Genomic DNA, 12,597 nt, shown 5'->3' with positions numbered 1-12,597 from the left:
AGTAGTGCAGGGTCCCCATAGAAGCTGTACCAAAACCAGCCGTCCCATGTGTAAACTCACTCATTGCCCCGCCTAGAATGGTGAGAAAGGACAACGTGATGCTGCGTCAACCTTTAGGTCAGGTGATGTGTCGGGGCCCATGGGGATGTAATGCTGGGGCCCGTTAGTTCAATACTTGCTGTACTAGTCCAGCGCTTCAGTTCCCTCACTGAGAGGACGCTACATTCAGGCAGCGCTTCGAGACTGGTGTTGTTTCAGTGGGTGCTATCATTTGGGGTGGGGTATCAGTGGTGTGGGGGATGTGTCAGTCCAACAGAAGTGTAGTTATAGGGGTGGAAGTCAGTTGTTTTTCAACTGCCAAAGTCATTCACCGGATTTTGCATTTTCTTCCAAATCAGGATATCAAAGTCTATGGCAAGGGGAATCCTGTGAAGGTGGTGGCCGTGGACTGTGGTGTGAAGCATAACGCCATCCGTCAGTTGGTGAAGGTAGGCATGGCTTTCTCTTCAACACTAATTTACAGGGCTTGATTTATACTTTTTTAGTGCCGCATTTGCGTCATTTTTTGACGCAAAAGCGGCGCAAACTTACAAAATTCAATTATATTTTTGTAAGTTTATGTTAATCTTTATTTTCCTGGTGAATTGGTAAGGCACTGGGGCTAATTGGACCTCAAACGTACCACAAGTGAAAAACTTTGCTTAACCATTATTGTAAAGCAAATGCATGCATTGGTCTAAGATACTGCACTTATTCAGGCAATTTAACCTGCAACAAAGAATTCTTTCACCTTGTGAAATATGTTTTGCCCATTTCTAAAATTATTTTGTGAATAATTAGTTACATAGTTGTGAAGAACTCCTGGCAAATGAGGAATATAGCTGTACCACGTAAATTCGAATTAATTTACTTCAAATTAGTTTTAATTCCCTAGTTTTTCTATGTATTTTAATGTTTCTTTCCCTAATGTTTCTGTTCAATTGTAATGTGTTGTTTTCCTTTTTGTGATTTTCTTAGCAGAACATCTTTCTCTCTCTCTTAGTTTAGTTGTTGTATGTTTACTTTTTGGTTTACAGAGATATGCTCTACATTCCTTTTTAGGTCGAGCGCACAAGCGCTCTGGCCTGTTGTAAGTATTGTGGGCTTTTGACCCTGCCCACTGCACGCCCATTACTATCTCTCGTTCATGGGCTCGCCTTTCAAAAATCCTTTGTTATCATTGGTAAAGGCTTTACATTTGTCCCTCCTTGGGGCAGTTTTGTTACCGCCTTGCAGACTGACCCTATTGCATGGATAATTGCACCTCTACCGATACGTTTGACTGCAAGCAAACTTTTTTCTTTTTGTGTCTCTCCTTTGCGCTCATGGCGGCCATGGCGCTTTGAATCGGCTTGCTTATGTTTTCTCTTCCTTTCACTGTCTTAAGTTTTCATTTATTCTCTTTCCTGGTGTATATCTTTTTTTTTTTTTTTTTTTAATCTCTCAACCCCTAATTTCTGTACAGTGTGAACACTATACCCATTTTTTTCTTCTCTCACCCATGTTTTTTTCTGTTTTGCTTTCCCTTTCATTTATCTTTTTATCTTAGTTAAAAAAAAACATTTTCCTTTTCTATTTTATGGCTTTTTTGAAGTTTTTGGGAGGATATGCACTTTCAAAGTGCTGAATTTAGAAGTGACTCTTTAGTTTTGAGATACTACTTTTTATTCAGAATGTAAACCCAGTCTTGTGTGGTGGCCATTGGAATGGCGGACTATGAGTAACTTCTCTAAACGTTCTCTCTATCATCTGGCAGCGAGGAGCCGAGGTGAATCTGGTTCCCTGGAACCATGATTTCTCCAAGATGGAATATGATGGACTCTTCATCACCAGCGGTCCGGGGAACCCAGAGCTGGCAGGGACACTTGTGCAGAACCTCAAGAAGGTACGGTGCCCCCCTGAATTGTTTCTTGAGGACAAAAGTGATTATTTTTTCACTTTTTCGTAGCTCCAAGACTTCCCCACCCTCAGAAAGTTCAAATTAGTTGGGAATTTCGCATAATTTCACCTACTCATTTTATTAAATACATATATTTTGGATCTTCATGTTGTGGCACAGTGGTACCAGTAGATATTTTTCTAGGTAGCTAGTGTTCCTTGTCTATTTCACATGGGCCGTGCAGTTAAGCTTTCCAGTAGGTGGATGTCCTCTTCACCCAACATTGTTGTCCCAGTAGAAGTGCAATGCCATATTACTTGGGTGTTTGAAGTCTTGGGCTTACAGAAAGGGTAAGAAGAAGGTGAAAAAAATTAGGGCTCAATAAATTCTGATACACACAGAATTTGGTGAGGTAACACTGATTCTGCATCCAATTCCTCATTTTTAGATGAAAGCCACCGTATATTGGATATCTACAGGTATAAGTCACACCCCGTACTCCAATAATCAGAGCCTTTCTGTCATATGGGGTAATTTAGGAGTCTTTATGATTTGACAGAGGTTGGACACCTGGTGGAAACCAGCTGATGGCCTGCTCGACCAAACTAGCCTCATTTGCAGGATTTTTTTTTTTTTTTTCCACATTTGTAAAACTTTGGCTAGCAGACTTCCCACCCCAGGGTCACTGCTACACTTTAGGTGACAAAACGCCCACCAAACCAGCAGACATTTCTAAATGCACCAAGCAGCTCCCCTATAGGCCATTCCGCCTAAACCTAAATATGCGTTCCAATCATTCTTGTTAATTGGAAACCTGGCAAAAAATAATAGGGCAACCATGTGAGGCACAGCTGAGGCATTGATCTGAGATAAAGCACAGTTTCAGAAGCAGTTATTAATTAAAAGGTGGTGAGTGCCATGCAGCATGTTTTTCTGAAAGTTTTCACTGGCATGGAAAAATAGCAACTGCACATGTCGTGCTTAGCCTTGCGTTTTGTTGAGACACATGCTATGGCAGATGTGTTGATAAAAAAAAAAAAAAACTAACTATTTTGAATACGTAAAATAAAATAATTTATGGAAGCTAAAAGATCTTGTGCTTAATAGAGGAGATCACAGAACACAAGTGTATGATCAGAAGTTAAAGGTGTTGGGTTACAAAAAAAGGGTGGTGTCATGTTTGTGGGTCCGGATATCGGACTCAAGGACATCTCTCACCCCATGGTGCTTATCTTCAAAAGGAGGGTGGAGGCACAATCTTGTGATGGGTGTGGATTAGAGATTGAAGTACCCTCTGACTTCATAGAGGTAGGTTCCAAAATCAGGGTATAAGCATTTCTATCGGGTTTGGCATTGTAGCAACATGCTCTGATTCCTTAGAGGTGCAATCCAAAAGCAGAGCGTGTCACTTTGACAGGGCACTCAGGATGCATCATACATATCCCTGTGGTTATTGCTACTGCTAAATATCAGATTTTTTAAATGTTATGATACCAGTTCTGATGTAGTCAATTTGCATAAGCTCACAAGGAACAATTAACATATTTTATCGCTCACAGGGAATATAGAAATAATCTCAACTGTTGACCTTAATTTCCTTTCTTGTCTTGCTTTATGCCACATGAAAGTGCATCTTCTTCATAATCCTCAAATGACAATACAAAGTTCACGCAATAATGCGACTTTAGCAATCTGCCTATGCATTATAGCTCTCAGGAAGAAGTATAAGGTTATGCTATCCACCTAACCATGATCATTGGGAGATTCCGTCGGGATGCAAGCTTGCTCTGTCTTTCTTATTTCTTGAATGTTATTCCTAGGACCTTTGTATCTTTGTTATTTGCATACACACAGTGCCATTACGTTCATATCCATTCACATTTACAGATCAGTTATTGCATTGTGAGCAACTCACTTACCCCCACACAGCTCTTCAGTTGTTCTAAGTACTCCATCATACATTGCGGTGTCGGCAAAGAGGGTATAATGAACACCCAATTCATAAAGCAACAGACCACTGCAGTGACTATGCCAATGAATATGTGCCATAAGTGACATTATCGTTCTGGTTTCTTTGCATGGCAGTGGAGCCCTTACCAATACAGACAGCTCTGAGTCAACCAAATCCACACCACGTACTGTGCCCCAACAGCCACCAATTGGTAATACAATCCATCTGCTGTTGAACAACAGGGCAGAAGTGATCTAGACCTGTTGATCCCTGCCATTCCCTAACTAGCTGTCTTTCCTACCCCATGTCATTCTAAATGTTATTTTATTACAATTCCAGGTCTTCAACAGTGACCGCCAGGAGCCCGTCTTTGGAGTCTGCATGGGGAATGAGATTGCTGCTTTGGCCGCTGGTGCCAAGACCTACCGGCTACCTATGGCAAACAGGTGCGTCACGGTTACTGCACATAGAAATCTTACAACACAACACATAGGGTGTTTAAGAGGCATTATCGCAGAGATCAGATGAGAAGTCTCTTGTCTTGAATGATGATTAGCTGCACTTTAGCAAAATAAGATGTCTATTGCATGATCTGACTTTGCGATTTCTTTTGTGTGGGTGGCCAAATTATGTAGTTTGACATGAAGAACGCACACACACACACTGACTCACTGTACATATGTTAGAATTTCACCAGAAATTCATTTTAATCTTTTGTCAGAAGTTTTAGGAGAACGATTAGCTTGAGATAGACAGTGCACAAACAAACAAACAATTATTGACAAAGTCAACAGTTCTGGCTTTTGTTAGGAAAAGTGTTTTGTAATAGTTGGACAACTTTGTGTGTGTCTGGCTCCTCCAGCTGTCATATAAAAATCTTATTACAAAACAACATCTTACTGCCTAAAGCGCGCTCTGTTGACCGTTTGAGTTTGAATTCTCAAGTTGTGCAGAGCGTGGCAGCCATCTTGGAGAGAATCTGTTCTTGAGAGGCTCGCGCCAGTTCTGCATGTGTCACTCTCCCAGTCCTGTGTAGGTATGTGTGCTGCACATCGAGCTTTGGTTTGGCTGTAGGCATTACCACGCTTTCACTTTTGGGACTTAGGCATAAGTAATCAGGGGCCAAGAGACCAGGCTGCCGAGAGGGCCAGTTTGTTATTTTATTTTTTTACACTCCTCCCTGCCATTTTCCAATATACTGCTGAGGTGGGCTGCGCTGACCAGTCAGATTCGAAATTCTGAGTCATGCAGAGCAACAGAGTCATCTTGGAAGAAGTCTTGTCTCAGGTGAGACACACTTGATGTGCACTGCACGTGTCACACTCCCCAGCCCCATATAGAGGCAGGCACTGTGGGAATGCCACAGGCAAGTTCATCTGCATTTATTCTTGTCTGGACACTGCCTGCTGACAGCCACTATGCACTATTTTATCCCTTCTTCGGGGGGCTTGGACTTGCCCCATTGGGTATGTTCCTTGTTCTTGGAGTCACTGATCTTACAGTCTACTGATCCCACCACCCCTCACAGAAATTTTACACATTGAACATATATTTAAATCTCCTTTACTTGTGTTTTTAAACAACTTGAGATCTTCAATACTAAATCTCATAATCAACATATTAAGCGAAAATCTATTTTATTAGCAGTTAAGCACCAGATGAAAATTCTAGATCTATGTGAATCTCTGGACTTGGACCTGTGTTGCCTTACTGAAACGTGGATTAATGGCTTCTCCAGCCCACTGTGAGATGGCCTAGTACCCACCTAAATATTTGATTCTCCTCAAGATTGGGAGGTCTTGTCCTATTAGGTGTATCTTGTAGGTCTATCTTAGTTACTGACTTTACAGTCTCCCAGCCGATTCTCCATTAAGATTGGGAGAAATGTGAGGGGGTAGCCATAATATATACATTTTCATTGGCATTTAGAAAAATTGAGCAAGACCACTTGTTTAAATGATACATCTTGCCATGCTAATTTGGCCATGGGCCTACTTTAATCAATCAATTAATCAATCAACTCATATTTGTAAACGTGGCTACTCACCTGAAAGGGTAACTGGGCACTGGGTTTGCTGTCCTCAGTCGAAGAGCCATGTCTGGAGTCCTTTCCTGAACTCTGCAAGGGAGGGTGCAGTTCGGCGGTGGCGGGAATGCTGTTCCAGTACTTGGCAGCAAGGCAGGAGAAGGAACAGCCTCAACTGTGGCTATGGCCAAAGCAAGGAGTTTGTGCATGGGTGAGGTGGATGGAGGGAATGAGTCTCGAGTTGGTGGAAGTTCACGTGGTGGTTGATGTATGCTGGTCCTTGGTCATGGAGGGCTTTGTAGACGTGTGTCAGAATTTTGAACAGGCATCTTTTCAGGATGGGGAGCCATTGGAGGTTCCTGAGGTGGGGGTGATGTGGGTCTGTTTAGGAAGGTTGATGATGAATCTGGCAGCTGAATTCTGTATCGTCTGGAGTCTCTTCAGGTGTTGGGTGGTGATTCCTGCATATAGTGTGTTCCAGCCTTCTGGTGACTGGTGCTTGAGAGATGGTTTTCCTGGAGATAACGGGGAGCCATATGAAGATGTGAAGGCTATTTCTTGTGTCATTCCCTAGGGGGGTCTATGTTATCACTTCTTCTTTTAAACATCTAGTTGCCACTGCTGGCAGAGCTTCAAAGAGAATTAGAGTGCTTTTTTGTATGTATACTGATAATACGAAGCTCACCAGCAGAAGTCATTGGGCCTGCCTAGCTCAGCCTCACAGCTTAAGTTAACTAGTATCCTGATGGTGGAACAACAGTGAATGTCAGCCAATTGTTTCACGTTGAACACTACCAAAACCGAACTGCTATTTACTAAAAAAAATAAGATCCAACTGAACTCCATGGCTTTGCCAAAGGTTATTGGCCCATGCTCTCTCCGCTTCAAATATGTATGTATTCTGTAGATTTATATAGACTTTGAATTATTGCCTGACCAGCATGTGTCTGAAATGGCAAAAAACAGTTCTTGGCATCTGAAGCTAGTGAAACAGACACCCCCCTTTATAGACCATGCCTACCAGATGCTGACAATGCAAGCATTGTTTGTGTCTCAAGTTGACTACAGGGAGTGCAGAATTATTAGGCAAATGAGTATTTTGACCACATCATCCTCTTTATGCATGTTGTCTTACTCTAAGCTGTATAGGCTCGAAAGCCTACTACCAATTAAGCATATTAGGTGATGTGCATCTCTGTAATGAGAAGGGGTGTGGTCTAATGACATCAACACCCTATATCAGGTGTGCATAATTATTAGGCAGCTTCCTTTCCTTTGGCAAAATGGGTCAAAAGAAGGACTTGACAGGCTCAGAAAAGTCAAAAATAGTGAGATATCTTGCAGAGGGATGCAGCACTCTTAAAATTGCAAAGCTTCTGAAGCGTGATCATCGAACAATCAAGCGTTTCATTCAAAATAGTCAACAGGGTCGCAAGAAGCGTGTGGAAAAACCAAGGCGCAAAATAACTGCCCATGAACTGAGAAAAGTCAAGCGTGCAGCTGCCACGATGCCACTTGCCACCAGTTTGGCCATATTTCAGAGCTGCAACATCACTGGAGTGCCCAAAAGCACAAGGTGTGCAATACTCAGAGACATGGCCAAGGTAAGAAAGGCTGAAAGACGACCACCACTGAACAAGACACACAAGCTGAAACGTCAAGACTGGGCCAAGAAATATCTCAAGACTGATTTTTCTAAGGTTTTATGGACTGATGAAATGAGAGTGAGTCTTGATGGGCCAGATGGATGGGCCCGTGGCTGGATTGGTAAAGGGCAGAGAGCTCCAGTCCCACTCAGACGCCAGCAAGGTGGAGGTGGAGTACTGGTTTGGGCTGGTATCATCAAAGATGAGCTTGTGGGGCCTTTTCGGGTTGAGGATGGAGTCAAGCTCAACTCCCAGTCCTACTGCCAGTTCCTGGAAGACACCTTCTTCAAGCAGTGGTACAGGAAGAAGTCTGCATCCTTCAAGAAAAACATGATTTTCATGCAGGACAATGCTCCATCACACGCGTCCAAGTACTCCACAGCGTGGCTGGCAAGAAAGGGTATAAAAGAAGGAAATCTAATGACATGGCCTCCTTGTTCACCTGATCTGAACCCCATTGAGAACCTGTGGTCCATCATCAAATGTGAGATTTACAAGGAGGGAAAACAGTACACCTCTCTGAACAGTGTCTGGGAGGCTGTGGTTGCTGCTGCACGCAATGTTGATGGTGAACAGATCAAAACACTGACAGAATCCATGGATGGCAGGCTTTTGAGTGTCCTTGCAAAGAAAAGTGGCTATATTGGTCACTGATTTGTTTTTGTTTTGTTTTTGAATGTCAGAAATGTATATTTGTGAATGTTGAGATGTTATATTGGTTTCACTGGTAATAATAAATAATTGAAATGGGTATATATTTGTTTTTTGTTAAGTTGCCTAATAATTATGCACAGTAATAGTCACCTGCACACACAGATATCCCCCTAACATAGCTAAAACTAAAAACAAACTAAAAACTACTTCCAAAAATATTCAGCTTTGATATTAATGAGTTTTTTGGGTTCATTGAGAACATGGTTGTTGTTCAATAATAAAATTAATCCTCAAAAATACAACTTGCCTAATAATTCTGCACTCCCTGTATTGAAATGCTTGTTATTTGGGGGTGGCTGATAAGTCTTCAAACCACCTCCGGATGATTCAAAATGTGACGGGCCGTGTGCGAACTACCACCCTGAGTTATCAATATTTCTCAGCAATGTAGTAGCACCTACATTGGTTACTAGTAAGAAAGTGATTTCTCTTTGTTGCCATTGTGACGGTTCATCACATCCTGCATAGCACAGCCCATGCTTTCTAAAAGCCAAATCCATTCTCTAAAGACCATTATGAACCTTGAAACAGAGGGGCCCTTAGATATGTGTTATCCCTAAAACCCGAACTAAAACATTCGGTAATACGATCGTTTTCATTATGGCTATAAGAAAATGGAAAAAACCTTTGTAAAAACATTCAAGAAGTAGTTTTACTGTTTCCCTTCTACAAGGCACTAAAACCTTCCTTGTTCAAGCTACTGTTATCAGCCCCTACCCATCTGAACAGCTTCTGTCTTCTCTCCAATTTTATTGTTTTTTTCGTCCTTTTTTTATCTCTTAGCAGCATGAAGTTTAGGCGTACATGCAACCAGTAAATTGACAATACAATACATGTTGTCTTCTAAAGACCTATAACTGTCTGTTGAGATACCTAAAGTGGGGGTCGGGGGATTGAGTCACAAAGAGGGTTGTAGGTGATTTTGTGAAAGGCAGAGAAAATGAACTCAGTGAACCTTGTGCCAGTTATGTTATTGTAAATGTCACTTCACAGAATTGTGACTGTGTAGTATCTGCAAGGCGACCTGTCCCGTCTTTGTGCTGCTCAGGATGTGTCAATCTAGCACAGCGCAAAGGAACAAGCTCTCATAGAATCCTCACCCCCTTGATATTTCTGAGGCAAAAGGCACTCTTTGAATGCTTGTGAACGGCTGCAAATTTATAAAATAAAGTATTCAGGGGCTGCAAACCTCTTTCGCTGCATTTCCATTCCCAAAATGTTGGTATTGCAACCAATAACCCTTAAGCCGACCAGGCAGCAAGTGGAAGCTATCCATCATAAACAGCTTCCACTTTACAAATGTTGACCTGCTAACAAGACTAGCTGACAGCATTTAGTGCTTTGCGAATCACCGTGGTCACAAACTATTTGTATGTCTTTGCTAATTACAAGAAATAAGGGAACGGCCTTCGGCATCATCCTTTTCCTTTTGATTCACATGGAATTACGATATTACCATTGTGAACCGCAAAGACATGGTGGAGGCTTCCACTGCACTGGGAAGTAGTGCAGGCATGAAAAGCATTTCATTTATTGGCCTTTTTTGTCTTCTTTTACCTCTGCTACCTCTGTATCTATGCAGGAGTGAAATGGTTTTCTTTCGGTTTGATGGAACAACCAGACAGGACGTAAGGGGACATGTAAGGCTGTTGTTTCTTGTTTCACAGAAGATAAAATGCAGGGTCTCAGTGTTGTATTTGTTTTTAGATTCCTCCCATCTGCATGGCAAGATATTTCAGATTATTTAATCTTCATATTCTAGTAGGCTGAGCTGGGCTACAAACAAAGCTGAAGCCAGTGTTGTTTTTTCTTCTTCTGTCTTTAGGGGGCAAAACCAGCCAGTCTTGAACAAGATGAATGGACAGGCCTTCATCACAGCCCAGAACCATGCCTATGGAGTGGATGCCAATACTCTGCCTGCCGGCTGGAAACCACTCTTTGTGAATGGCAACGACCAAACCAATGAGGTACGAAGGGACCTGATCCTATAACGTGGGTGCAAAGCTCCATCTCAAGGAAAATCCCTTACTGAAATCAAGATTAAATTTCATTTCCAAAGTCCAAAAGATAGTCCGTTCTCTAATGCTTGGGCACAGGGTAACGTGTAATCTGTGAGTCCTCCCTTTGACTCACCATGGTTGGATTTCTGTGAACATTGTTTTGCTGGACTGGCGCTGAGGCAGCAAATGGGACAAAGTGTTCTTCTTGTCTGACTTGATAGGACAGGTCCCATTTTAATGCCCAGTTTACGTTGTTCTCGTAAAACCGGCTTTGCATAGGTTCTGAACAAAGTGAAAGTGTCCCTGAACAAAACCAATCAATCATGGCACATGGCCCTAATTGTTTTGCGGGCTTGGAGTTTCTAAAAGGTGCGAGTGGACTTTTTTTTAAATCCTGGGAGAGGAAAGTCATCTTACTTTATATTTTTGAGGAGGTATCATCTGCTCCAAGTGCCCTGAGCGTCTGTAAAATATGCACAACAAATGCCTTCCAGTTAAGCTTTTCCTAACCGGTTTCCTGTCATCCTGTTGTCTGTTCCCGAATGTGAAATTTATTTATTTAACCCTGTAAAACCTTAAGTCAGCATGCTGTTTTGAGATTGCGCAACTTGTCCTGCCTTAACCTTCGCATTGCCAATAATTTCTCCTTTAATGTCACACTTCAGGGAATTATGCACGAGACCAAGCCCATCTTCACTTCGCAGTTCCGCCCGGAGGCCAGTCCAGGGCCAGTGGACACAGAGGTAAGACGAGCAGCGCAGGATGTGCTATCTTGACATGAGTGGTGGGCAAGGAGGGCTTGCACTAGCTTGTGTCACAGATTTACCTGAGATATTTGTCCCCCACTTACTCCAGTACTTTCTGTGCTATTATTAAAATGAAAATGCCATGTTGCCTTATTTATTTGCAGTTCCTCTTCGACGTCTTCATGTCTATGATAAAGAAGGGAAAAGGCACCACCCTGGCATCGGTGATGCCAAAGCCGGCACTGATATCATCTCGAATTGATGTAAGCACTTGGATGGGACTCTTAATTTAATAGACAATAAGATTGTATTGAGAGCAAATACTGGCAATGCTTGAGGTCAGTGACTGAAGTACAGGTTTATATTTACATTGAATTATTTGAACAGGCATACGGGTGGGACTTGAATGCATACCAGCCAAGGACCATGGTACAGTGAAGACTAGCACAGACACTACAGTGGTGATAGGATCTGCTTCACAAGGGCATCTTTGCTTCAGAGACGGGACGGAATGCCTTTTTCTAGGTCTGTGAAAGAAAAAAGGGATAGTGGTGAGGACAAGGAGTGCAAATGGAGCTAGCAGATGGAGAGGGGTACACTGAAAAGCCAGTCCACCAGTTGATCAGGTTAAGGGAATACAAGAGCGGTCATGAACGAGTAATGATGAGTTGAAAGTTGCAGATCCCACAGCAAAGAGTAGGCTTTGCTATCCATGGAGGTTAAGGCATAGGGGACTGATTATCCTCTGCAGCCTTCTGGACCAAAACCACGATAAGAATCTTAGCAGAAAACACTGGTGTTGTCAATGTCTGGATTTGTCATCAAAAAGTATGCCCTTGGGTTGAAGGAAGGTGGAAAAGGAGTTTTGCGGAGTCATTCAAAGAAGCTGTCCCTCACACAAACCCTGAATATTCCCAAATTGAGATTAGCTATCTTCATCAAGTCACGTCATGGGTGGGATCTATAAAGATGGGGACAGCCATTCTCAGCATGCCTACACTTAGATGGAGGAGTACGTTAACCATATATGCTGATTCTTTGATGCCATTGGGAAGAGATGCAAGCTCTGTTGGAAATAGCCTTTTCTGTCCTCTTGATGTCTGCATGGCAGCAAGCTCATAGCAGTTGGTTAACAGTTCTTTAAAGTAGAGGCTGATGGTTTACCCTACACTGATCTCTGCCCTGATCCTGTGACATGCCACCACCTGGAAGTAATGCGTTTTCCCCCAAAACAATGTTTTCTCAAATACTCTTTCCTCTGGTGTTCTTAGTTAATTAGGTTTAATTCTCGCTTTTCTGCTATTTGAAGGGGCCTTTTTTTTCATGGAACCTCTAAATTGGTTCTTTCTTCTATTTCTTCGTTCCTCTTTTCATCTCTTTATTGTTTTATCTCACGTCCCTACAATTATCATTGGTTTGCTTCTTCTTCCCTTGTCATCGCTCCTTGTTCTGTTTGGGTGCTTTCCTCTTTGCTCAATGAACACTTAATCTGGTGATTGACCATGTGGACAGTTTTATTTATGCTGAACCAAGAGCCTTTGCGCACTCCATTTAACTTGAGGATGTTGGTATTGCCTCACTCATGCTTTCACATTG

General features: G+C 42.3%; 1 protein-coding gene across 1 annotated transcript in view; it reads left to right on the top strand.

Moving 5' to 3' along the window:
• Positions 1-12,597, top strand: part of CPS1 (carbamoyl-phosphate synthase 1) — a 159,203-nt gene that overhangs the window by 42,317 nt on the left and 104,289 nt on the right. Inside the window, exons 7-12 of the mRNA XM_069225655.1 lie at positions 399-488; positions 1,796-1,924; positions 4,209-4,315; positions 10,081-10,222; positions 10,921-10,998; positions 11,166-11,264. Coding sequence (XP_069081756.1) covers positions 399-488; positions 1,796-1,924; positions 4,209-4,315; positions 10,081-10,222; positions 10,921-10,998; positions 11,166-11,264 — 645 coding nt within the window. The remainder of the gene's footprint in view (positions 1-398; positions 489-1,795; positions 1,925-4,208; positions 4,316-10,080; positions 10,223-10,920; positions 10,999-11,165; positions 11,265-12,597) is intronic.

This window comes from Pleurodeles waltl, chromosome 3_1 (genome assembly GCF_031143425.1).
Source record: "Pleurodeles waltl isolate 20211129_DDA chromosome 3_1, aPleWal1.hap1.20221129, whole genome shotgun sequence".
In the NCBI taxonomy this organism is placed as follows: Eukaryota; Metazoa; Chordata; class Amphibia; order Caudata; family Salamandridae; genus Pleurodeles; species Pleurodeles waltl.
Note: the sequence above shows the minus strand (reverse complement) of the source record. Positions and strands in the feature narration are given on the sequence as shown.